Here is a 25,107-nt window from a genome sequence, read left to right as displayed (position 1 = left end):
GCTCCGCGGCCCCGCTGTCGGGGCGGAGGGAGCCGAGCGCGGCCGCGCCGCCGCCCCAGAGCCCCGCGCCGGCCCGGGCGCCCGCCCTGCATGAGCCCCGGCGGCCCCTGGCGCTCGCAGCCGCGCCCGGAGGCGGCGCTCGGTGGGCACGGGGAGCTGACGTGAGCCCTCCCGCGGCGGCCCCGCAGGCGAGGAGGGACGGGGGGCGCCCGGTCGGAGGGACTGAGGAGGCTGCCGACACCCGGGCTGGGGGGGGGGGGGTGCCGCTGGGGGTGGCGGGGCCGGCGGGTCGTGCCGCCGCGGGCGGGCGGGCTCGGGTGTCCATGTTCTCCGTGTTCTCCATGTTATCCATGTTATCCATGTTCTCCGTGGTCTCCATGGCAGCGCGGCGGGCGCATGACGCGCCCATGGGCGGTGCCGGGGCGGCCGGAGCGCGGAGCGGCCGCGGCGGGTCCGGGTGGGCGCGGGCGGGGATGCGGAGGGGATGGGGATGGGGAGCCGCAGCCGTCGGGGCAGCACCTCGAACCGCGAGTCCGCTGCCTCCCCGGCCCCTGCTGCCTCCCCGGACCCTGCTGCCTCCCCGGACCCTGCTGCCTCCCCGGCCCCTGCTGCCTCCCCGGACCCTGCTGCCTCCCCCGCCCGCCGCCCTCCCCAGGCTCCGGGGGTCGCCCGCCCGTCCCCGCAGCTCCCGCTGTGCATCCCCGGCTGCCCCCGGAGGGGCGAGTCCGCCGCTCCCTCGGGGCCCGAGGCACAGCACGGAGAGCGCTTTGCAGAAAAAAAAAAAAAAAAAATCGTTTAGCGCCTTAAATCGGGCTTTGGCCCAAGCTTCAGTAGGGGCCGACTCACTGTCGGCTTTCGGCTCACATGACTGATTAAAAATAATTAAAAAAGCAGTTCTCTTTTTGCCTGTTGCTGTCGGTTTCTGTCTTTGCCAGGATGTGGCCTGTGCCAAGCTGTGTTGGAATGTGCTCGACCAGAGCACGTAGGCTTAGTGTTGTACAGCCAAAGTGCAGCTGTGGAAGGCCTTTGGAGGAATGTGGGATTCCAGAGATGGATTCTGAGCCATTTGGTTCTTTGGTTCCTCTGGTGAAGGATGTTTCTTATTGCTTGTTATGTGAGGTAGCATAGAAAGAAAACTCTATAGCCCTGGGGTTGTACTCTGCTGTCTACTACGTTTTCATGCTGCGTGGCCAAGGTGTCTTCTCTACACACCTGTCCAGTTGGTCCTTCTGCCAACATCACTTCCACCTTTCCCTTGGCCTGTTAGCTCCGTGTGGGGACTTTCTGAGATCTGACTAGGGTGTTTTGTTGCATCTACAGGTTTCAGAAGCTGCATCTATTTGCTTGTTGACTGGGTGATTCTACCAGGCAGCTTTTCTTTTTCAGGGAATGTTCTTTCATCCTCCTCATTTTCATTCTGTGTGCAGCACACTTTGTTCTCTATCTGTAATGAAAAGAAGATTGAGTTTGTGAATAGGGAAGTTCTGCTTAAAATACTCCAGTTGTTTTAGCTTGCAGCTTCTCAGAAGTCTCTTGAATAGTGTGTTTTTAGTTGGTTGTGCTGATTTCTTGCCCTGCAGCTACCCCTGCACCACTGCTTTGTATGACAGAGCTCACTCTGCAGAAGCAGAGGGAATTAATTTTTGATGGATTTCAGCTTGGCTGCTGTCTCCCTCTGTAAAACTGTGGGAATTGTTTACATGCTGTTGTTGTGAAGAACGTGCTGTGAGAGACCCATAAGTAACTGATAATCACAATTATGGAAAATCACAGTCTGTGCTTCATGAGAGATTCTGAACAGTCATTTTATCAGCTCTATCACTATTGCACTGCAAAATATCCATTGTAAAACTGAACATCTGATGCCTCTCTTGTCTGCAGACATGCAGTGAAATCGTTTCAAAGCATGCTTTTGGCAGACAACCTGGTGCTAAGAGGCTGACCTGAAGTACCCTTTGTATTCATAGTCCACTCTTCATTCTCCTCTTCTGGAAAGCTGCTCCTGCTGAGCCACTGATCCGTGTGGGTCCTTCAAAGGATTGTTTGACCCAGGCTGTTTGGAGAGTTTCCTACCTTTTTTAATTTTTAATTCTTGCTTCTCTGGGTTCTGCTTAGCCAATTCCTCTTGGTCTTCAAATCTCTGCCTTAGTAGAGATACCTGTGGTATCTGTTCCGTGGTGCTGCTGTGCAAAGAAACAGTCTTTAAGCTCTATTTGTTTCGCTGTGTATTTGCTGTGCCTTGAATACTGATTGGAACATGCTTGCCAGTCGTGAGTGGGTGCTCATTTATGGAAGAAATTTGGGGCAGAAATAGTCTTAAAGATCATGGTGAATTACTTTGCATTTGTATGCAGCTGAGAGCTTTTTTTTTTTTTTTGAGATATCAAGGGAATGCAACACAACTTGACTGGTCCGTGTTTTCAGTGGTGAGGATATCAGGGAAGCTGCAGGTAGAGTGCATGGATTCTGGGAGCTGTGGGCCAACCTCTGCAGTACTTTTTTTATGGAACAGGACATTTATATGGCATTTAGGGGCATGATTTAGTGCTGGACTGGGAGGTGTTAGGGTTACAGTTGGACTTGGTAATCTTAAGGGTATTTTCCAGCCTAAATGGTTCTGTGATTTCTGTGCAACTTCCCATAATATCAGTGTTTCTGTTCTAATGGGCACTTCCTCTCTCTTAATGAGGCATGTTCTCTGCATGGAAAAAGGCAAGTTAGAGATTTGCAAAGCTACTACCTCTAGTAATCTGTGTGCCTGTTTTGGCATATAAAGTACCATATTTCCTTCTACTCTTTAGTAGCACCTTGCAGTGTAAGTCACAGTGCAAATAAAAGGCTGTGGCTGTTCTACAAGAGGCTGAGGGGAGAAGTGGTAATTAGATGCTAATTACTTGTGGGTATATTAGTTTAAAAGTTGCAAATTCAGTTCTTAATACTCCAGGAAGTAATCTTTGAGCCTTGTCTCTTCACTGTGTATTTGTCGTGCCTTGAACACTGAAGGGGTTTGATGTTTTCTAATTGCAAATTGGCTCACTCATGGGAGCAGTAATTACCTATTCAGTTATTACAAGCCAGTCTGGTTATTGGAGATGATGCTTCTGCACAGGACTGAGTTTTCTCAGGCTGTCAGGTGTAGGCCATCATAGGCTTTAATTGCTGAATGGAGAAGAGTGAGTGGAAATCACACACCTTTTGGGAACTGCCTGTCTGTTTCTGGATCTAATACATGGAAAACTGTATGTCCTACAGATCTGAGGGTGTCGTACAAATTGGGCACTTTGGGGAGTACATGCAGAACTCCTGATTGTATGCCAGTAATTGCCAATGTATACTTAAAGATTTAGTTGATTTATTGCTGCAAGAGACATTTGAAAGTCTAAATTATTTTTATTTTATTTTAGTGTGTGTGTAATTTGGGAAAAAGGAAGTGAGGAAGACTGATTCATATTTTTATTGGGTTCGTCTGTCTTTTTGCAAGACAGCAGTGTTGTGTAAGCTCTGACTTCTTATGGCTGCTGCTGTGGAGTACGTTGGGTCAGCAGGCTTTCCTGGTTCTGCCTTGTCTCTTTATAACACTGTACTTGAATGTTAGAGGAAGCATTTTTGGATCAGGAAGGACTCTTCTGACTTGCAGTGTGCTGTGCTTGGCAGACTTTTGCTGTCCTCAGACATATCAGGTATTGACCATTGATTTGTGAAGAGGCTGAAGGAAACTGGTGTGAGTAAGCTTGCATTGGATACCCCAGTACTAACTGCTTCAGCCTTCTAAATATATCTGGGTTCAAAGCTTTCCTGTCTTTATGAAGATTCCTGAGTGCTTTGCTCTGCTTATGCATTGAGGCAAGGTACAATTCTGGTCCTGGTTCCTTATGCTTTATTGCCTGAATTTCTAGTTTACTTTGGAGACCAGAAGATGAACTGCTTCAGGACGAGTGTGGAATAAAGGAGTAGAGCCTAAATTATTGATTGTAATGGATGGGAAAATAGCACCAGCAGCTCTGTATGCCTTCAGGGTTAGAGGCCTCTTGAGAACATATTTGCTGCAAGTTCACATGTCTCTGTTAGCAAAGAGTAAATTGTCTGTCTTGGAATGAGAGAATAGAGCGCTGGTAATCAAAATTTGAGAAGAAATTTGTGATAAGACATGCTCAGGGGGTTTGGAGGCAGTGTTTCCATAGGACACCATAGGCTCTGTGCTTTCTGTTTGTGAATTAGCCTGGCTCTGTGGGCTGTGAAGGCTTCTTTGAAACACTAATTTAATTGAATCCTCGTATGAGCAGTCTTCCTTTGTGTGGCCTCACCTTGTCCAACCCACAGGAGGGAAGCTACGTGGACAGTGTGTTTCTGCTCCCACATACAGACAGCAGCCAAGCCTGGGGAGTTATTTCCTTACTACCTCTGTGAACTGACCCGGCAGTACAGATGGTGGGTGCTAGATGGGGCTTTGCTGAGCAGAGCAAAGCCCTCCCTCCTTCTTGGGAGTAGCCTGACAAGCTCTCAGAACTATTCTAGGGGATAAGGTTGGATGTGCCATTTCATGATGTGCTGTTTTAGTGTGAGGCCTTGATCTCTGCTGTGGTGGATGTTTTGTCCCCGTCAGGCCCAGGAAACCATAATGCTGATCATGTCTGGTTTTGAAGTTTCGTGTTAGATCCAGTGTAACAAGTGAAATGGTTTTCAGAGAGATACTCACTGTCCTTTCTCTTAACAGGTGTGGAGGTGTATGCTGTTGTAAAGGCACTTGGAGGAGTCTGGAGCAATGCCACCGCCTTCAGACATTGTGAAAGTGGCTGTTGAGTGGCCGGGTGCCAATGCCCAGCTGCTGGAGATAGATCAGGTGAGACCTGGTAACCAGATGGGGGAGGAAAGGCACCACAGCGTTGATACTGGAATGTGGGAAGCATAGAAATGGGCAGTATTCCTTTCTGGTTGGGAGGAACATGGCTACTGAGGACTCTCTTTCTGTTCTAGAAAAGGCCTCTTGCATCCATCATCAAGGAGGTCTGTGATGGGTGAGTAGTTCTCTGGGAACCCTCGTGGAGAAGGTCTGTCCCACTGACAAATCTTGCTGGGGTACTGTGGAAAGTCTCTGCTGCTTGATCATGTGCTGCAAGCACAATCCATGCTGCCTGCTGCCAGTTTTGGCCATGCAATGGGCTGGGTTTAAATTGGGAAGAAAAGGATCTCCCAGAAAACGAGGGCCTTCCATCTTTATTCCAGTTCTAAGTGTGTGCCTTTGTGTGCCCTAGGGTCGGTTTCTCTGAGGATTGGCCCATCCTGCTGTTACCAAAGTGTAGGCCTCCTCAGATGTTCCACAGAGTTGATTTAGAGTAGGCTGGGGTCCCACAGTCCCCTCAAGAGGAGGATGTTTTCTCTCCTCTTTGGGAGACCTGACTTCCCCTGCTAAATCTTTGCTTGAAAGTTCTTTTGCACCCTGCTGGGATCGAGCTCCATTTCCTAACTGAGAGCCAGAAGAAAGAGGAGGAAGAAGCTTATGTGTCCTTCTTCTTCCTCTGCCAGGTGGTCCCTGCCAAACCCTGAGTACTACACCCTGCGGTACGCTGATGGTCCCCAGCTGTACATCACAGAGCAGGTCAGTGTGAGAGGCAGCAGCTTGCTGACATCCTGGGGGAGAGTGCAGAATGTCTTGGACTGGTGGGTGGAACAATACTGGCACTAATCCTTGAGGGGCAGCATCTTTGCTCTCACACTCACACTTGAATGGTGTCATTCGGCTGAGGAGCCTTGCACTTCTCCCTTTGTGTGCCCATGGGTGTGGGGGCTCAGGGTCTCAATTCCAATGCCCTCAGTAGGGTTGTGTGATGTGAGAACCCCTTTACTCGTGCATACAGATGTGCACTGCAGGTCCAGTTGTGTTCTTTCCCCCCTGCTTTTCCACAGTTTAAAGTTTGTGTTTTCTTTCAGACTCGCTGTGACATCAAGAATGGAACTATCCTGCAGCTGGCAGTGTCCCCGGTAAATGCTTCCTCACATCCTTCATTCTCAGTGACTGTCCATGGAAGACAGGCTGTTTCTTGCCTCTTGGCTTTTCTTTCTCCTTCTCCCCAAATTTCAGGGGAATTCCCTTCGTTTTGGGCCATTCTGCACAATGAGGCACACAGTCTTTGTTTTCCATCCTGACAGTGGTGTGTGTCTTTCCTTTGGATGCTCTACCCTTTTATAGGACTTTCTGTAAACAAACCCAGTCTGCAGCTTTAGTGCATCCCCTAGATTAGGATGTTGTGAAGCACCTGACAAAGGCATTCTCAGTATGAGTGCTCTTAGCATGGTCAGTTGGAAGGCAACAGTTTCAATAACTTAATGCAAAAAATTAAAGGAGAGACAAATTTGATGCAGATGGGGTGGTTCCTGCTGAATTCTTGCTATTTTGACCTCAGCAGTTGTCTTTTGCAGAGTTGCTGCAGCTTTCTTTTTATTTAAATTCTTAAATCTTTTCTGTGCAAGTGTCAATGGATAGAGCTGAGAGTGAGTAGAACTGGAAGAAGTTACTTGGGCAAGAGGTAGTTGAGAGGATATCATTGATCCGTGTCTGAGAAATCTTATGGAATGTCTCATGGATACACAAAATGTGCTTGTGCTTCTCTTTGAATCTGTGAGACTTGTGTTTAATACTTTATTTCTTTAACGGTGTCGTTCTATATTTCTATGGAAAAAAACCTCTACTCACCTCACCAGAAAGAAAATCAAGCATTTGCTCTAACTTGTGAAATAGCATTTTACTCACCTCCTGCTTGGCTGTAACCGTTGCTGAGTGCAGCCTTTTTTTAGTCTTTCTTAGTCTTACTGGCTGCTGCTACTGAATTTATCTTTGCTGGTGTCTCTCTACCCTGGCTCTGCTCTCTCTGCCCATCCAGGGCCTTCTGACAGACTGCTGATGCTGGCAGAACTCAGGCTGCAGGTAACTGGTCTGTAACTGGCACTGTCCCTCTTTCCTGCCAGTCTAGGGCAGCTCGTCAGCTGATGGAGAGGATCCAGTCCCACAGCATGGAAGCACGACTGGATGCCATGAAGGAACTGGCCAAACTTTCAGCAGATGTGACCTTTGCCACAGAGTTCATCAACATGGAAGGGATTACGGTGCTGACACGGCTTGTGGAGAGCGGGACCAAGCTGCTGTCCCAGTAAGTTCCTGTCTTCCAGGACTCTGGAACTGAGGGCCTCAAATAAGGGGCTACTGAAGTGGCATAAAACAACTAACCTCATAGAAAAGTTGAACTGTTTAAACAAAGTCTTTCTAGTCCTTGGCTAAACCTCGTGAGGTGAAAGGAGTGGTTTGGCCGGTGGTGGTTCATCCTGGAGCTGCCTGGCACTGGCTGTGTCTGGCATGGGGCAGCCTCAGCCTCTCCTCACAGAGGCTGCCCTGCACCCCCCTGCATTTCTTGCAATTCCTGCATTTTTTGTAATCTTCACCGTTCTGTCTTGTGGTTATATACTAAATTTCCCACAGTTCATGCTGTGCTTTCATTTTATTTCAAGTCAGGTCCCAATATTTAGAGAAGGACAATAAATTTTTCTTTGCTTTTCTCTGGTGTTAAAACATGTTTGTTCCTCTGAATAGCCAAGTGCTGATGCAGGTGGTTGCAAGTCTCTGGTGGCAGGACTAGGGACTTATTGTTGCTATTTTTAATTTGTGCTTGTCATCAGGAAAAATAAAATGTCTTTCTACAATACATTTCTACAAAACAGTAAAATTGTCTGCGTAAATGAATATACTTTATTGCTCCTCCAGGTGTGAAATCGTAGCCTGTTTTATTAAAAGGTGGTGACATTTTTCTCTTACCCAGTTTATTCATTTTGGACAGGCTTTTTTCTTGCTGCCAGATCTCTTGTAACAGCATTCTTCATTTTCTTAGTTACAGTGAAATGTTGGCTTTCACCCTGACTGCCTTCTTGGAGCTCATGGACCACGGTATTGTCTCCTGGGACATGGTCTCAATAACCTTCATCAAACAGGTGAGTTTGGGTGGAGGGGGTGAGTGGGTACTGTTTCTTTTCATGCTTTAACACAGCTTCCAGGAAGAGCAAAGAGCAGAATGACTCTGCTGGTCCATCTGTTTGTAGATTGCAGGGTATGTGAGCCAGCCCATGGTGGATGTGTCCATCCTCCAGCGGTCCCTGGCCATCCTGGAGAGCATGGTGCTCAACAGCCAGACCCTGTACCAGAAGATTGCAGAAGAGATCACCGTGGGGCAGCTCATTTCCCACCTGCAAGTGTGAGTGTCCACCCAGCAACAGTGTGATTCGTATCAATTTTTTGTGTACCTGTCAATTTTAAATCACGTCCTTTTAAATTTAAAACACTTAGAGATTATATTTTTTTTTTAAGTATTACCGACATGACACCTTCCTTGAACTTTAAGATTTCTAATGGATTAAAAAAAAAAAAAAATCCTAAAAAAATGTTTTCTGTGTTCTGGAAGCACTTAGGCACATGAGTGTATGTCTTAAACAAAGATATTCTGCTTAAACAACTGCATGAGTGTGTTCAGTGTTAGAACCAAACCTGTGTTTGACTAAAAACAATTTCCCAAACCATCTGCATCCAGTCATCTGCCACCTTCACCCCTCTTTAAATTGTCTCCACTAGAATCTAAGAACTCATCTTCTTCTGGTTTTTGTCCTGCATATTAAGGAAGAAAACAATTGCTTTTCTTGCTTGAAGGGAAAAAAAAAATCCCTTCATCTCCTTCCTTTCAACAAGCTGACAAACCAACAAATCAATATCTGTCTCTTAGGGCTGTTTGTCTAGGTCAGCTCTACTCTTCCATAGAAAAAAAAAAAAAGTAATTGTCAGAGCTTTGAGTAGGTTGGTTTTTTTTCCTCAAGCCTTTTAATTCTGCAAATGTGGAAAAGCACTAATTGTGAATATGATTGATATTCCTTAATCAGTGAGTAGTTTAACAACACGATAGTGCAAACAATGTACTGCATCAATGTCACTTTGTGCTCATACAGCTTTAAGGTAAAGGTGGAAGAGTGTGATTGGCATTTGGAAGCTTATTTTTGTGATGTTTTGAACATCACAAGTGCAGCCACGTGCTGTATGTGGTCTAGAAAGGGAATAAGGACCCTTTACCTGAAGAACCTCTTCAGTAAAAATAAGAAGTGTGGGTTGGGCCAAACTATTGAGGATGGAAGGCAATGCCATAAAGAGAGGTGTGCTTTCCCCTTAGTTCCATTTGCATTTGGTGGCTTCCCTTGGCACAGGGGAGAAAAATTACTTGCTCCATACAAGTTTCAAGCTGTATCCATGTAACAGACTGCAGTATAACTGGGTTTTACAGAGATAGCTCCAGCACTGGAAACAAGCTGTGGTGGTGCTGGGCTGCAGTCTGCTCTGTCTCCTGGTTAATGGACCTGGCAGACAGAAATTTCTGTCAGCTATTTGCAAGCCTTAGGAAGGGTTGGGCATCATGAAAGTAGATTGCACGAGTCCTGCTTGTTTGTTGAAGTGCAGGACAGCTGTAGGCAGTGTTCTCATGGTGCAGGCAAAGCACCAGGCTGTGATGTTCTGTACTGTCTGTTCTCTTACGATCCTCCCTTTCTTTGTTTGTGCAGCTCAAACCAAGAGATTCAGACCTATGCCATTGCTCTGATCAATGCCCTCTTCCTGAAGGCACCTGAGGACAAGAGACAGGTGTGTTCTTGCCTTTTGGCTTTAAACCTGAATAATGGTTGCTGGCTGTTTACTTTATGCCTCAGAAATCATATTGTCTGGGCAAGATAGACCTCAAACCTTGCCAAGAACTTATGTGGCTGTTTCAGTATGGCAACACTGGAGAAAAAGTACCATCCCATTAATAATGTGTCCTGGAGCACACATCTCTATTTAGGAGATGCTCAGAAAGGATTCTGAAAGACCTTGAGAGAACAGAAGGTAATCCTCCAGACAGCATGGGAAAATTCTTTAAGAATGTTAACTGTGTATGGGAGAGGTAGGCTGGGTAGAGTCCTTGGGTTTGTATGTACTTCCTAAACAAACACGACATCTCCCCCTTCCCCCCACAAAAGGGGGCCTTCTTGAAGTCATAGGGGGATATTCCTGCTGGCAAATGTGAGAAGTTAAACACCTGTCCTGCTCTGAGGAAGCCCCCAATATCTCAGCTATGTGCAAGATGTGCATTTGTGTGTATTGTTTAGCTTTGCTGTGTTGAGCCTTTCTTCTCTAGTGCCCCGTTTGTGCCTTGTTTCTGGACTCTGAGCTAAATCCTGTCTGCTTCTCTTTGTGCCTTTTTTTGCTTTCTGCCAGCAGGACAAGCTGCTTAACCCTCTAGACCTGCCCATCACTGTAAGTAACTCAAGCCTGGGGGCTGGTCGTGTGGAGCTGTAGGCATGTTAGCTTTCCTCCAGCTGTGCCTCCTTGTATCCCAGGGAAGATGCACACAGGCTTCAGAGAGGGGATGAGCCTAGGGAGAAGGGTGGGGATGTACTCACACTGTGTGGAGGGGAAAAGAATCAGCAGCAAGAGAAACCTTGAATGACTTACTGTGAAAACAAGATCACACAGATGATTGTAAAAGGAAACTGGTGACTGATCAGGTGAACCAGTTGTAAAACTGGAACCAGTTCTTTAGCAATCTGAGTCTCTTTTAACTTTTTATACCCCAGATCTCAATGACAGTTTTATATCCAGCTGTGTCCTTGTAAAGATAGAGCTGTTTGTCTGTGAAGAGCAGTCACAAAATCTGTTGCTGATTGGGGGCTAGAGCATAAATTCTGCCTGATCTGTGACTTCTCCCTTATGGGAATTGTAGTATAAGCATGTGTTTTGCCTTGTGCTATCTCCATGGAAATCACCACTCTTGTTAAGAGGTTGATTTGCAGCCTCCTGTATCTTGAGATTCTGGTACATTTTTTAGATTTTTCTGGGTGGCACAGAGGATGTTCCACTTTTGCCATGGATGCAGTGCCTTCAGAGGGGAAACTGCTGTCTCAGTAAATGTTACATAATTTCTAAAATTAATATATATGCTTAACACATGAAAATAAGAAAAATTATACTTATCTACTAGTAATTCAGCCAAGATACAAGCAAACAAAATTCCAAGAGATCTTTCACTTTTTTTTATTTTTCCCCTTGAACACAATCCCCATGACCACAAAGGGCCATGAAGCTGATTAGGGAACTGGAGTACCCTTCATATGAATAGAGCCTGAGAGATTTGGGATTGCTCAGCCTCAAGAAGAGAAGGCTCAGGGAGGTCTTCTGTCTATAAATATCTGATGGAAGGGAATAAAGAAGTGGGAACTCATCTCAGTAGTGCTTGCTGACAGGACCAGAGGCAGTCAGCACAGCTTAAAAGAAGATTCCATGTGAACACACACACAAACACACAAAATTAGTGTTAGAGTGATCAAACACTGGAACAGGTTACCCAGAGAGATTATGGAGTCTCCATCAGTGGAAATATTAAAATCCTGACCAGACACAGTCCTGGGCAACCTGCTCTATCTGATGTTGCTTGAATCAGGGGAGCTGGACTAGGTGATCTAAAGACATCTCTTCCAGCATAAATGCTTCTGTGATTCTGTGACTGTGTCAAGCAGCAAAGTGGGCCCTGTTGGACTCTCAGCAGAACATAGACCCCTTAGCAATGGTTAGACTGTGTGTGTGCTCATGCTTCTTTCTATGCTGTTTAGAATTGTTTAATTGTCTTTGTCTTTCCCCCTTTTTATCTGCTTCAGTCACTTGTTACTTCATCCCATGTACAAACTAATTCCTTCAGAGTAAGGATTCCTTGTGTCACGTGCATGAACAAATCCCAGCAGCAGGCCTTGTCCTGTTCTCAGTGCTACATCTCACAAATTGTAAAAAATAATGACTCAGAGGGCAGTGTGTTATCTCTAAAAGCTCTCCTATTTCATCTAGATACTTCACAGATATCTTCCACTCAAGCACTGACTCACTTTGGTTGTCACACAAATGCTGCTGAACTTGCAGCCATCACAGCTTGGCTGTCAGTCAGTGTTATCACTCTCTTGGCTTAGGAGGTTTCTATCTGGATCAAAAGTGATAATAGGAACTTGGAAAAAGGTTAATGCACACATTTGACCAGACTTTTTATAGTCTATCAGGAGCAGGGTTGATATGAGCAGTTGGAACAGTCTTGGATTGCTCAGAATGTGCAGCTGATTGAATGCAATTGTCTGAGACTCCACATCTGCTCCCAGCTCTCAATCTGCACTGCAGAGGAATGTGAAGAGATCTCAGACTGTCAGATCTTTTGGATCTCTTCCAGATGATATAATGCCCAACAGATTTTTCTTACCCAAAGATTTTGCTTGTAGCGGCAAACTCGTGATAACGTTCCCTTTTGACATTAGCACTTGTGCCACTCTCCTTGCAGGTGTAATGAGATCACTGCTATGTTAGAAAGTGCATCTTCACAATTTACAAGGAAAGCACAGGTTAGGTTTTTGCAGGTGCATGTGTAATTGGTGCTGGAACTGAAGGCATCTTTGCATCTGCTGTGACTGTTTGTCATCATTACTCCATGGCTGGGAAACCCTCCTCACCTGGAGAGGGAAGCCATGCAGTAAAGAGGGAAAGTGGAAGCTTTCCTGTAAGCATGAAAATTACTACCCTGCCTTTTTGTAAACTGAAATAAATGCTTCTGCAAATTTGTGCTTAAACTGACTTCTGAACATCTCTTTGGGAACTGAGACAAAGGAAATGTAAATGTCAGAGCGGGAGTTTTTGAGCGGGAGGAGATGTGAAACCTGCATCCTCTAGCCCTTGTTCTCCTGGGTATACCTTGGTGTAGAAAGCTGTGAAATGCTAATTGGAGGAACCTCTTGTAGATGACAGATTTTTCCTGGGCAACCCACAGTATGCTCCCTGCTGCCATACCTGAAGTATCATTAGATGTCCAACGTTAAGCTAAATTTGCTTCTGTGCTTTGACCACACCAGTGCCTTTCTCCACATTAATGTTTTGTAGGGGAGCCATCTCTGAGTTGTGCCATGATAAAGATGACTCTTGCATCCCAACCTGATGCTTGCTTTGTGGTGAGATGCCATGCTAAATTGACAGTGTGTAGTAGAAGCACTTTGTTGTGTGCCAGTGCTATCTCCAGTCCATAGGCTTATTTCGTTCTCTCCTTTCTGCACAATGTGGGCCTTTTGTTTTATATTTCACTCATGTTATTTCTTCTCTAAATTCCACAACAGGAAATGGCTAATGCATTTGCCCAGAAGCATCTGAGGTCTATAATCCTGAATGTAAGTATGTCTGGAATAACCCAGTGCTTCCTAAAGTTCCCTCAGTAGAGGTTTCACTTGTGCATGGTGTAAATTCAGCTGCCCTCAGGGCACTTCCTGAAAAGTGACTCTTTCAAAGGTGAAGCTGGGGTCACTTGTTCAAAAGGGAGTTATCAGGATGCTACTTTCAGCTGTTACAGAGCATTATCATTATGCTTCTGGTGGAATATGGAGATTAAACAGCTGAATGTTCATACAGAGAGATGTGCATGCAGCCTGGCATATGCCTAGGGCTAATGCCTAAGTGTTTATTTGTACTCCTTTCATTTCCCTATCCTTTATTTTGCAGCATGTAATCAGAGGAAACCGCCCCATTAAAACAGAGATGGCCCATCAGCTGTACGTGCTCCAGGTCCTGACCTTTAATCTCCTGGAAGAGAGAATGATGACCAAGATGGACCCCAATGATCAGGTGACTGTTAGAGCTGAGTAAGATCTGATAGAATAGGATGTACAGGGGACCTTATACCTGAGCTCCTTAGCTCTGTAGAATTTGCAGTAGATGGTGCATATGGTTCCAAAACCACCCCTACATTGTAGTCCCTGAGATCAGGGTATGCTCATGACTATCCTGCTGCTTACTGTGGGATTTTGAGATGCAAGTGGTCACTGGAAGCCATATACTCCTTTCTTGACCAGTGTGATGCCAGCTGTCAAACTGATTACTCCACCTCTATGGAGGGCACAGCATCTGACCCATTTCTTGGCAGTATACGAGGAAACTGGGCACTTTTAAGGTGTCTGTTACTCAGTTCTTAGATGCATTGTAGTCTTTAGTGAGAAATGCCTTAGCATTATCTGAAAGCCTAGAAATTGCCAACAAATACTTTGCCTTACTCCAGTGTACTGAAACTCGCAATTTTGACGTGGATTGCCTTTCGTGTAGTATAAATGACTTCTGGCATTTTTCTGTATTTCATGGTGTGAGCTCTGAAAGGAGTGGTAGTTCTGTGCATTACGTGAAAATACTGCCCCAGTGATTGATCATGTTGGCATTTCCCTGCCTTCTGTCTTTCAGGCACAGAGAGACATCATATTTGAGTTGAGAAGAATTGCATTCGATGCCGAGTCCGACAGCAACAGCGTCCCTGGCAGTGGAACAGAGAAACGCAAAGCCATGTACACCAAGGACTACAAGATGCTGGGATTCACTGTAGGCATCTAGAGAGAGGGCTGACTCTAAACCATGTGAAGGCAATCTAAACAATCTCCATTGGAGCTGTGGGGAAATAAGGAACAGAAATAGCTGTTTGCTTTACCAAAATTCTGCATCTGAGTTTAGAAATTCAGCTACACTCAAAGTCCCAGGGAAGTCTTATGAACCTGCTGATTGGTTAAATGCCAGGGTTCATTAGGCATGTTCCCTGGAGATATTTACTTACCATGTGCACCTATTCTACGAAGAACGTGGAATCAGCCTTTCTTCTAGAAAGTTTGGATAGCATTGTCATCCACGATTACCTCTTGGATAGGTGTGAGACAGGCAGTTGTAAAATTCATTCAGAAAATTTTCTCACACAATTTCTTTGAGCTAATTTGTTTGTATTCCTTCTACACCTTCTTTTCACAGAATCACATCAATCCAGCCATGGATTTTACTCAGACTCCTCCAGGGATGTTGGCATTGGACAACATGCTCTACTTGGCTAAATTTCATCAGGACACCTATATCAGGGTGAGTGAAGCTGCTGCTTTTTACAGATGCCAACAGCTCAGCAGGTCTTCTTAGTGTGTGTGGCACCTTCTTCTTGTAGATTGTTCTGGAGAACAGCAGTCGAGAAGATAAACACGAGTGTCCCTTTGGGCGCAGTGCCATTGAACTCACCAGGATGCTTTGTGAGATCTTGCAGGTTGGGGAACTCCGTGAGTACCATTTATTTCCCAGCTTTACAGGATTGCTGGGCTGATGCTTCTGGAAGTAGCTTACAGGCTGCCCAGTATTCACAGGCATTTGAACCTTGATCTCACATCTGTCCTGTAGGGACAGGGGCAGCTTGTTGGTGTCCCAGTGTCAAAATAAAGTAAGAAATTTGGTGTGTGTGCGCTCTGGTTCTCCTGAAAAAGTGACACAAGCAGAAAGTTTCAACTTCCTGAAGCTTCAGCAGGGTGCTGTATAAAAAAAATAGTCTAGAAACCACCATGAGCTTGAGAAAAGTTTATTAGTGCTGACAGTCTCAACACAGTATTCTAAAAAAATTAACCACTGTAAGAAATTCTGCCAGAGGAAAGTGGGAAATACTGCAAGCAGTCATTTTTGGGGACTGGGATGAAAAGGGCATACGAGTCACAGAGGTTTGCATGGTGAAGTGTGGAGATAGTTGCTGTTCCCAATAAACTGTCTTAATCTCTTGGGGTAGGTGCTGTTGTGCACCATCAGGTGTCTGTCACTGTAGTGGATTTTAGGTATGTTTTGTACAATATGCTCCTGTGGTTGTGGTTTGTTTCTCCCTGAAGCCAATGAAGGCCGGAATGACTATCACCCCATGTTCTTCACCCACGACCGTGCGTTTGAGGAACTGTTTGCCATCTGCATCCAGCTGTTGAACAAGACCTGGAAAGAAATGAGGGCGACAGCAGAAGATTTTAATAAGGTCAGGGTGGTGAAGAGATATTCTCGTAAAATCTTTTGCAGATCAGCACGTGTTCACTCAGCTTGTACAATTCATTAAAGAGTAGGGCACAGAAGATGTTAACGGGGCACTGATGTGGGCTATAAGGGGGGATGGCTCAACTTTTATTTGGTATGACCTGAGATCATTTGTAGTTCTTCTTGATCTTCAAAGTCACTAGTATGTTGATACTCCTGGCCCCACTTATCCCACATCAGTTCTGAGCTGTGTGCCCTGGTTCTCTGATGCCAGTAAGCAGCAAGAATGTGACTTGCTCTTCTCTCTTCCCCACCTCTTTAGGTTATGCAGGTTGTGAGGGAACAGATCACACGGGCTCTCCCTTCTAAACCAAACTCCTTGGACCAGTTCAAGAGCAAGCTGCGCAGCCTGAGCTATTCAGAGATCCTGCGGCTACGCCAGTCTGAGAGAATGAGCCAAGATGACTTCCAGTCACCCCCTATTGTGTACGTGCCTGACAAAAACACTGCCTTCTGTGCTCGCTCTTATCTCCACTTTCTGCTTACTCTTCTGTATTTGATTGCCAGGGAGCTGAGGGAGAAAATCCAACCTGAGATCCTGGAGCTGATAAAGCAACAGCGCCTGAACAGGCTTTGTGAGGGAAGCAGCTTTCGAAAAATTGGAAATCGCAGAAGACAAGGTAAGGGGACAGTGTCTACTGCATTTTTCTCATGTGAAGAACTATAGCAAATAAGATCTAATGAACTAATCTGCCAGCAGGCATGCTGCTGAAAGAGAGGCTGATTATCTGGGCTATCCGTATCAGCCAGTAGTTGGGGATGGCACAGATGAGCATTTCTAAGAATCCCTCGTGAACCAGAAGCTGTGCTGAGGAGCTGGGGGAGCAAATGGATTGGGTGGAGAGGCTCTAATGTTAGTGGCTGTAAGGCTTCCTGTGAATGATCTTGCTCAGCTTACTCTGCTTGGTGTGTGTTCCAGAAAGATTCTGGTATTGTCGCCTGGCTCTGAATCACAAGGTGCTACACTATGGAGATCTGGAAGATAATGCCCAGGGGGAAGTGACCTTTGAATCTCTACAGGAAAAAAGTAAGTCCTGATTACAGGTTGTGCACTGTTCTGTGCTCTGCTGCCTAGAGGCTGAGTATAATCCTAGATAAAGATGAAAGAGCTGTGGCTGAAACCCTGACTGAGGTGATACCAACTTTTCAGTTCTTCCCAAATTCTTCAAGTCTTGGAATTGCTTGGTGTTTCTTTTTATCAGCTAACTGTTGGGATCTTACTGGTAATGTGTTTTGGAAAACTGCAGGAAGGAGCCAAAAAAACAAACAATGCTCAGTTTGCAAAGACAAAACAAAGTTCTGTCTCTTCCTGGTTAGGATTGCTTGTTTGGGAGTTTTACTTTTTCACTGTTAGTTCCAGTTGCAGACATCAAAGCCATTGTCACAGGGAAGGATTGTCCACACATGAAGGAGAAAAGTGCACTGAAACAGAACAAGGCAAGTGCTCCCTTTTTGCCTGTCATTAGTATCTATTTCTGTAGCAATGAAGTCTGAAAGAGAGGAACAGGAGCAAATGGTCTCCCCACAATGCAGATGCGTTGTTTTCAAACCCCATCTCCTCCCCATCTGGGCCTTTTCCTAGTATTCCTTTGTCACTACTGGGAGCTGTGGGCACTGTGTAGTTGTGCTATAGTCTATTCAGAATTGTTCAGCAATGTGGGAAAGTGTACTGAGCTGCAGCAAGGCAGCTCCTCTCAGGTTGGCAGGCAGAAGGTGCTGTAATGTTTTGTTCAGTTGGTAACTGAAAGATTCTTTTCCATTCAGGAAGTGTTAGAATTGGCCTTCTCCATATTATACGATCCCGATGAGACCCTGAACTTCATTGCACCTAATAAATACGAGGTAAGAAACACAGTGACCAAGCAGTAGAATATATAGCAATTAGCTTCAGAGATTAAGAAGAATCAGTTGCTTCTCATTAAAGACTTGAACAGGCTGTCTCCCACCAGGTTCATTCTTAGAATATGTTGGCGATGCTTAATGTGAATCGGGTTTTTTGTAGTTACTTTTTTCATTTAAAAAGGAAAAAATAATCCCACATTAATTTCCCCGAGTCTGCACTGCTACATTCTTTCCTCCTATGATGCCTAGAATAAGTTTGCTTTTTCTCGTGTTATGCCACAACAGAAACTCTTGGCCCTCTCCTACAGCCATGAGGTCACACTTAACCTCTAGGCTTGTAACTTCCACTGGAAATCTGTGGGCACTGTTTTGGGGTTGGATATGGGGTTTTTTTTCCTATTTTGAAGCTATATAGGAGCATCTCTACTTGTTGCGTGGATGGAAAGGTTCAACATAACCTCTCATTTATGCCCTCATGGAGTCGTGAATTACCCTTTCTTTTCCACAGTACTGTATCTGGATTGATGGGCTTAACGCTCTCTTGGGGAAGGACATGTCCAGCGAGCTGACCAAGAGCGACCTGGACACGCTGCTGAGCATGGAAATGAAGCTGAGGCTCCTGGACTTGGAGAACATCCAGATCCCCGAAGCGCCGCCGCCGATCCCCAAGGAGCCGAGCAGCTACGACTTCGTGTACCACTACGGCTGAGGCACCGCGCCGGCACCGCCCGGGCCGCGCTCGGCACCGGGACCCGGGGGGCGCCCGGGGCGGGGGACCCGGCGCCGCCCGCCTTTTGTATCGGTTCAATAATAACCAGTAGCGCTCCGAGCCGCCGCCGCCTCCTCCGCCTCTTTCCGCCCTGCGCGGAGCGTCACCGCGGCGCGCCCGCCCCGCTCGGGCCCCGGCTCGTCCGCCCGCCCCGCCCGGCAACGTCAGCGGCGGCCCCGCTTCCCCCGCCGGCACGGCCCGCTCGGCATCGCCGCCCCCCTGCCCTGCCCTGCCCTGCCCTGCCCTGCCCCGCCGCCGCGCACCCCTCACCGGCATCCCCCATCCTCCCCATCCCCGCTCCTTTCTCCTCCTCCTCCTGCCCGTCCCTCCCGGGCTGTGCCGGGCGCATGGCGGCGGGGGCGGGCGGCGCGGCCCTGGGGCGGGCGGCGCTGGCGGCGCCGCTGGTGCTGCTCTACTACGGCTTCTCCATCGGCATCACCTTCTACAACAAGTGGCTGATGAAGGTGCCGTGGGGGTGGCGGGGCGGGCGGCGCGGGGCGGCGGCGGCGGCGGCGGGAGGGCGGCGGTGACAGCGGCTCTCGGTCCCGCAGAGCTTCCCGTTCCCGCTGCTCGTCACTCTGCTGCACCTGCTGCTCATCTTCGCTCTGGCGGCGCTCGCCCGAGCCCTGGCGCGGTGCCGCTCCGGCCGCCCGCGGGCAGCGCTGTCCTGGGCCGACTGTCTGCGCCGGGCGGCCCCCGCAGGTACGGATGGAGGGGAGGGGAAGGGGGCCGAGGGCGATGAGTTTTGGGCACACCGCAGTATTAAAAAAAAAAAAAAAAGGCGTTGAGCTGTTGGAGAGCATCCAGAGGAGGGCCACGAGGATGGTGAAAGGTCTGGGATTAAGGCTTATGAGGAGCCAGCTGAGGGCACTTGGCTTGTTCAGCCTGGAGAAGTGGAGATTGAGGGGAGACCTCATTGTGGTCTTCAACATTCTCATGAAGGGAAGCAGAGGGGCAGGTACCGATCTCTTCACTCTCTTGACCACTGACAGGACTTGAGGAAACGACATGGAGCTGAGTCAGGGAAGGTTTAGGTTGGATATCAGCAAAAGGCTTTTCACCCAGAGGGTGGTTGGGTACTACAGCAGGATAACAAGGGAAGTGGTCGCAGCCCCAAGCCTGTCTGAGTTCAAGAAGCATTTGGACGATGCTCTCAGAATGCCGCTCTCTTGCGGTGTCCTGCGCAGGGCCAGGAGTTGGACTCTGATCCTAATGGATCCCTTCCAACTCAGCATATTCCAAGCGGCTGCTCAGGGTTTCCCGCTGCACTCTGACCACTTCTGGAGCCGTCTGTTGTCCTGGGATGGTCAGGGCCAGTCCCCTGGGACAGGGTGAGCCGGGGGGCGCAGCTGCCTCTCCAGACCTGCATTTCCCTACCAGGTACAGGGCAGGTGTAGGTGCTGCCTGGAGCTCTAGCTTGAGATATGCTACCTTCATTGCTCATTACAAAGAAGTGTTAGTACAGGGAGAGGCCACACAGAATAAAGGAGCCACTGGCACATGAGAGCAAATAATGAGAATCTTCTACAATACCTCAATGGGTTGTTTCTGCAAGTAACATTTTCTCTTTAACATTGGTATCAAGCCATGCATTTATGTTATTTCAGCAGCTTTCTCAGATTGGAGCTTGATAGAGAAGTTCATCATACGTGGCACACAGAACTGTAGCTGAGACCAAGGAGTGAAGCTCCTACTCAGAGCACAGAACTGTAACTACTTCTGCAGTTCTTTGACTGTATGTTATGTTGGCTCCCACAGAACAGCATCTGGTCTAAGATCTCTGGCAAGGTTTGCAATGCCTTACATAAAGTGCCCCATGGTTTCTTGAAAAGTGCTTTCTCCACATCTTCAGCAATATTACCTTTCAGCATAGCCTGCCCCTGGATCAGCAAAACTGTCTCCTGTGGTAGGAAACTTATGTACAAGGGATTATAGACTGTAACAAATGCTGCACCCAGGGTTAGGAGTGCGTGCTAGGGGTTGTTGCTTCTTCAGGCTTCTTGCAGTGGCCCTCAGACTTACCAGTTACCATCTTCTGATACATTCAAAAAAGACTTTATGCAAATCTGTGATGGCTTTCAGTCACAGGGAGGGCAAGAGTTATTTCTGGCTTTTTCACAGTGCTTGTTCAATGAGTGCAGTGCTGAGCCCAACGTAAATCACAGGGAGCAAAACAGAAACATAAAGAGCTGAGAATATCTGAGCTGTGTTGGTACTGAAGAGTTAACATGAGGAAAATTTTTTTTTCCCCCCCTGGTTCTACTCTGCTCTCTGTGTTTTTGGTCAAGTAGCAGGGTTTTGTGGTGGGTTTTTTTAGGTAGTTGATGACAGTTAACATCAGAATTTTTTCATTGATTCTTTAGCTCTGTCAACTTCCTTGGATATTGGGCTGAGTAACTGGAGCTTCCTCTATGTCACTGTATCCCTGTGAGTACAAACATCACCTTGCCTGGGTGGGGTTTGAAAAGTGCTTTGTCAGGCTCTGTTTCTTGAATAGGTGTTTGACTCGGTGGGGTCAGCACGCAGGGTCTGTGATAGCTTGTTAGTAGCAATGTAGAAGTGGGTGATTGATTTCTAATAGTATTTTGATGGGAAAGACTACACTGGAGGGGACTGACAGTGTATTTTGGTTCTTACAGCTACACGATGACCAAATCCTCTGCTATTCTTTTCATCCTGCTTTTTTCACTGCTCTTCAAGCTGGAGGAAATGGTAAGGGTGCCACACAATGCTTTAGGGAGGGAGAAGGTCAGGCCCGGGGAAATAGGCAGTACATGCACAGGAAACATGTAAGTAGAGGGAGAACGCAGTTATGTGGATGAAAAGCAAGAGGTTGTGTGTCTCTGTTGTGTTTGATCTCACACAGAGAGTGACGTTGCTCCTGGTGGTTCTGCTCATTGCTGGGGGACTCTTCATGTTCACCTACAAGTCCACCCAGTTCAACGCACAGGGGTTCATCCTGGTGCTCTGTGCCTCTTTCCTTGGGGGCATTCGCTGGACTCTCACACAGATACTTATGCAGAAGGCTGAGCTGGGTACGTGGGGTGTTAGGAAAGGGGGTGGTGGTGCTGGTAATGGGGAGGGGATTAAGGAGGTGATAGCCCTCACTGCAGAAACAAAACATCTCCTGTAAGGGAAGGTGTTTGAAACCTGGGGCAGGGGTTATCTGTTGATGGGTGATGAAGGTGGCTTGGTATCTGCAGCAGCACAAGCGTGGGCATCACAAACAAGGTGTGTGTCTAGGAAGGGTGCTAATAAAGGCTCTGGGAGCTATTTTATTCCCTGGCTTGTTGCTACCTGGTCTGTTATTGATTCTCCTCTTTCAGGGCTCCAGAATCCCATTGATATCATGTTTCACCTGCAGCCGCTCATGTTCCTGGGGCTCTTCCCACTCTTTGCGGTGTTTGAGGGTGCGTGAGTTAATTAGAGAAAGCAGGGATAGCTTTATAGAGTGGTTGGGGAGACTGCTTAGCAGTTTGGTGTTTGAGATGATTCATTTAGATAAGTCAACAGCTGTGAACTTTACAAAGCAGTTAGAGATCTGGAATTACCTTATGCTGGCAAATCATTAAAGAGTGCGTAGGAAAAGTAGCCTGCCACAGTTGTGGAAATAAGGGCTGTGAAGAACTGGCTCCACATCCTCCTGACACTGGAATGTGAGCAGCCCACCCCTATCCATCTTGTTGAAAGGAATCCTGGGAGTTGGGGAAGGTATTCTGCTACTCACTGTCTTGTTCCTAGGCCTGCCTTTGTCCATATCAGAGAAGCTCTTCCGTTTCCATGAAGCAGGAATGCTGTTCTCTCTGGTAGGGAAGCTGTTCTTGGGTGGAATTCTTGCCTTTGGTCTAGGCTTTTCTGAGTTCCTCTTGGTTTCCAGAACATCTAGCCTCACCCTTTCCATTGCTGGCATTTTTAAGGTAAGGCATGGTTCCTGTGCTAACACTAGAAGGCAAGTACTGAGTCATCCCTGTTGGGCCTTATGTGATGGGAACTTCCCTTAGATCCTTAGAAATTATTGTTATTTTTGTCCTCCTTGCACAGGAGCTTGATGCTTTGCCTTTCAGTCTCTGCAGTGAAGTCCCTGACAGCAAAGGGCCAGAGACTAGTGGCTGTTCTATAAAAAATACCATTAGTGACCAAAGTCTGTTGTGATGTGGGATAGACTAAAACACGTGGGCCTCATGAGCAGTGGATGGTGCGGAAGGGAGGAGGGTGAGAAGGGCAAGCTCTTGCATCAGACCTGTATGTGAACAAATCTTTGGTTTGAGCTATCTCTGTAATCTAGTTTGGCACATCCTCCCCTCCTGCTAGGAGTCCAGCACACATACTTTTGAGCTGAACTCTGACATGTGAAATCTGTCTGGTCCAGGAGTTGGAAGATTTCCTCTGTAACCAAGCTATGCAGTCAGATGACTTAAAATCCCACATCCCAGTTTGACAGGTTGTTTGTTCCCAAAAACTGTTTTTAGAACTCCGTGCGCATGAAAGAACATGCTGATGGAAATTTAGCAGCCTGGCATCTTGATCTGGGCTGCAGCTGTAAAACATCTCGTGCATATCTCCTCAGGTCCTGCCCTGCCACTTGTCATGTTTTTTTGTTTCCACAGGAAATCTGCATTTTATTCCTCGCCACACATTTGCTGGGAGACCGCCTCAGTCTCTTGAACTGGCTGGGCTTTGCTGTCTGCCTGTCAGGAATCTCCCTTCATGTCATTCTCAAAGCCGTGAATTCCAAAGGTCATTGTTTTAAATCACTTTGTGTTTCTTCATGGGCTTTCTCGTAGCCTCACTTGGAGCTGTGTCTGGTTCCAGCTCCTTTGCCGGCGCCAGGTTTGGTGTGTGCTCCAAGTTTGTCACTAAACAGGCTGTCTGCACACAGGTGACAAGACACTGGAGCCACACAAAGAGGCCAGCTCTGACCCTGACCTGGAGCTGCTGCTGCACCACACTGAACATGGGGAGAAGGAGGAAGAGGATGTTGAAACCCCACAACAATGACTGAACATGAAGCACAAAGTCTCTTGCTCTGTTCTTACCAAACCTGCCTGATACCTATCTAGGAGGAAAGTCCAGAAGTCTCTGTGACCACCCAAAGGAGAGCCAGGGCCTAGTGAGAGAATTCTGCTGCTGTGCTACAGTGTGGATCTGTAAATGCTGCACAAGAAACAGGCAAAATTCCTTTCACAGGAACTTTGAAGACAGGCCCTGGTTCAGTGGACGTGGAACAGCCCATGAGACACAGAAATGCTCCAGCAAGTCTGGTAGGGGATCCTGAAGTCTGAATACTGACAGTGTAGACCATGGGCTGTAGAATGAGTGTGGACATACCTGGACTGCAGGCTGAGTGTTTCAGGGATGATTTTACTGTTTTAGGCTTTGGCTTCAAAAGAGAAGGTAGATATACCTTCCCTCCCCTTTTTTTTAAAATGTTTCTACAAAGTAGGAACTTCCATCCTAGTGGGAGTAGATGACTGTATAAATCCTTGAAGTTGTCCCAGTGAGAAGGACCTTTTGTGCCTGGTGACCTCCATGTCCTGTGTGCACAGTAAAGAGAGAATTAAATGCTGGTATTTGGGACCAATTGAACCTGCCAAGTGATGTTGGTTGGAGGCAGGATAGGGATGCAGGAGTACCTGTGGTGCTGCAGGCCAAGGGGAGAGAGAGCTGTGTCACAGGAGGCCTAACTTGAGCAATAAGCTTATCAGAAAGTGTGTGGGGTTTTGAGAGGGGGAATTTTTTGTTTTTTAAATAAACTGTTTTTCTGATTCCCTCTTGTCTGTGCACTATGTACCTATGCTTCATAAGCAGAGGTCATTTGTCTTCTGAACTCCTTTCCTTTTAGAGCTTCACTGACCTTGCTGCTGCACGCCAAATTGTTTCTGAGGCCTGGCAAACAAAACACTCGCCCATGAACAGGATCATTGATCTCTAGAACTAAAACTTCCTGCAACCTCTCATATTTATGCCAGCCAAGTGAGCATACTGACTTGTCTGCCTTCATGCATCCTGGGAAGACTTTAAATATTGTGGCTTTTATAAGAATCTTCCTTCTTTGCCACGCTGGATTGGATCAGTCAGTGCTGCAGCCTTGTCCAGGAAAGAGGGATAGTGCAGGATTTGAGATGGCTCTTTTTCATTTCTGCTAAGCCTCAAGTGACATTGGGCAGGTGGCTGTTTTCTTTTGCATGGCGGAATTTTTGCCTCTTTGAAAGTTTTGTTCAGTGCTACCTTTTGTAGTTTTTGGAGTGGAAATAACTTGAGAGAGCTCCCCCAAGGGATAACAGTGTGATCTTTCTCCTGACAGGAGCTGGGTATTAAAGGGAATTCCTCATATTCTGTTTGAGACCTGAACCATTTTGACTAGGCTGTCCCTCTGTAATCTTGCTTCATTAGTTTTCAGATATGAACTCTTGATGACTTTAATCAAGAGCATGTCCTTCAAAAAAAAAAATTGTTCTGAAGAAGAAAACTTTTGTTATTAGTGATCATCTTTGATGATGTTCTGGTAACTGACTCCAGAGCAGACAGCAGGTGGTGCAGCTTCCTCATGTAAAGCTACTGAACC

The 25,107-nt window shown here is 46.9% G+C and overlaps 2 protein-coding genes across 7 annotated transcripts; both read left to right on the top strand.

The window, feature by feature from the left end:
- Positions 1-62: 62 nt before the first annotated feature.
- Positions 63-18,607, top strand: ELMO2 (engulfment and cell motility 2). Of its 5 annotated transcripts, none has more exons than XM_027646019.1 (22): positions 63-212; positions 4,715-4,840; positions 4,975-5,015; positions 5,524-5,596; positions 5,929-5,979; positions 6,964-7,145; positions 7,878-7,977; positions 8,086-8,237; positions 9,583-9,661; positions 10,277-10,312; positions 13,195-13,245; positions 13,574-13,696; positions 14,303-14,437; positions 14,855-14,959; positions 15,039-15,147; positions 15,739-15,875; positions 16,194-16,357; positions 16,439-16,551; positions 16,851-16,958; positions 17,286-17,368; positions 17,696-17,773; positions 18,282-18,607. In XM_027646019.1, exons 2-22 carry the CDS (start codon positions 4,763-4,765, stop codon positions 18,480-18,482), a joined length of 2,199 nt encoding a protein of 732 aa, XP_027501820.1. In that variant the 5' UTR covers positions 63-212; positions 4,715-4,762; the 3' UTR covers positions 18,483-18,607. The 5 variants fall into 5 exon arrangements, with proteins under 5 accessions (XP_027501820.1, XP_027501822.1, XP_027501819.1 ...); XM_027646021.1 differs by having other exon boundaries at positions 80-188; positions 17,292-17,368; XM_027646018.1 differs by having other exon boundaries at positions 85-188.
- Positions 18,608-18,869: 262 nt separating this feature from the next.
- On the top strand, positions 18,870-24,310 carry SLC35C2 (solute carrier family 35 member C2). 2 transcript variants are annotated; one of them, XM_027646177.1, is made up of 9 exons: positions 18,870-19,006; positions 19,094-19,244; positions 20,906-20,969; positions 21,182-21,254; positions 21,409-21,577; positions 21,869-21,952; positions 22,284-22,348; positions 23,150-23,279; positions 23,422-24,310. In XM_027646177.1, the coding sequence occupies exons 1-9, from the start codon at positions 18,890-18,892 to the stop codon at positions 23,538-23,540; spliced, it is 972 nt and encodes a 323-aa protein (XP_027501978.1). In that variant the 5' UTR covers positions 18,870-18,889; the 3' UTR covers positions 23,541-24,310. The 2 variants fall into 2 exon arrangements, with proteins under 2 accessions (XP_027501978.1, XP_027501977.1); XM_027646176.1 differs by having other exon boundaries at positions 22,284-22,459.
- The last annotated feature ends 797 nt before the right edge of the window (positions 24,311-25,107 follow it).

The sequence above is a fragment of the Corapipo altera genome, unplaced genomic scaffold (assembly GCF_003945725.1).
Source record: "Corapipo altera isolate COAL_440 unplaced genomic scaffold, ASM394572v1 64, whole genome shotgun sequence".
Taxonomy (NCBI): domain Eukaryota; kingdom Metazoa; phylum Chordata; class Aves; order Passeriformes; family Pipridae; genus Corapipo; species Corapipo altera.
This window is presented reverse-complemented; position numbering and strand designations above follow the sequence as displayed.

Coding starts and splice junctions, on each gene's coding strand:
- ELMO2 (XM_027646019.1), top strand. CDS start 4,763: ATGCCACCGCCTTCAGACATTGTGAAAGTGGCTGTTGAGTGGCCGGGT. Junction 5,597..5,928: donor AGCTGTACATCACAGAGCAG/GTCAGTGTGAGA, acceptor GTTTTCTTTCAG/ACTCGCTGTGACATCAAGAA. Junction 17,774..18,281: donor TTGCACCTAATAAATACGAG/GTAAGAAACACA, acceptor TCTTTTCCACAG/TACTGTATCTGGATTGATGG.
- SLC35C2 (XM_027646176.1), top strand. CDS start 18,890: ATGGCGGCGGGGGCGGGCGGCGCGGCCCTGGGGCGGGCGGCGCTGGCG. Junction 21,255..21,408: donor TCTTCAAGCTGGAGGAAATG/GTAAGGGTGCCA, acceptor GATCTCACACAG/AGAGTGACGTTGCTCCTGGT. Junction 21,578..21,868: donor TATGCAGAAGGCTGAGCTGG/GTACGTGGGGTG, acceptor CTCCTCTTTCAG/GGCTCCAGAATCCCATTGAT.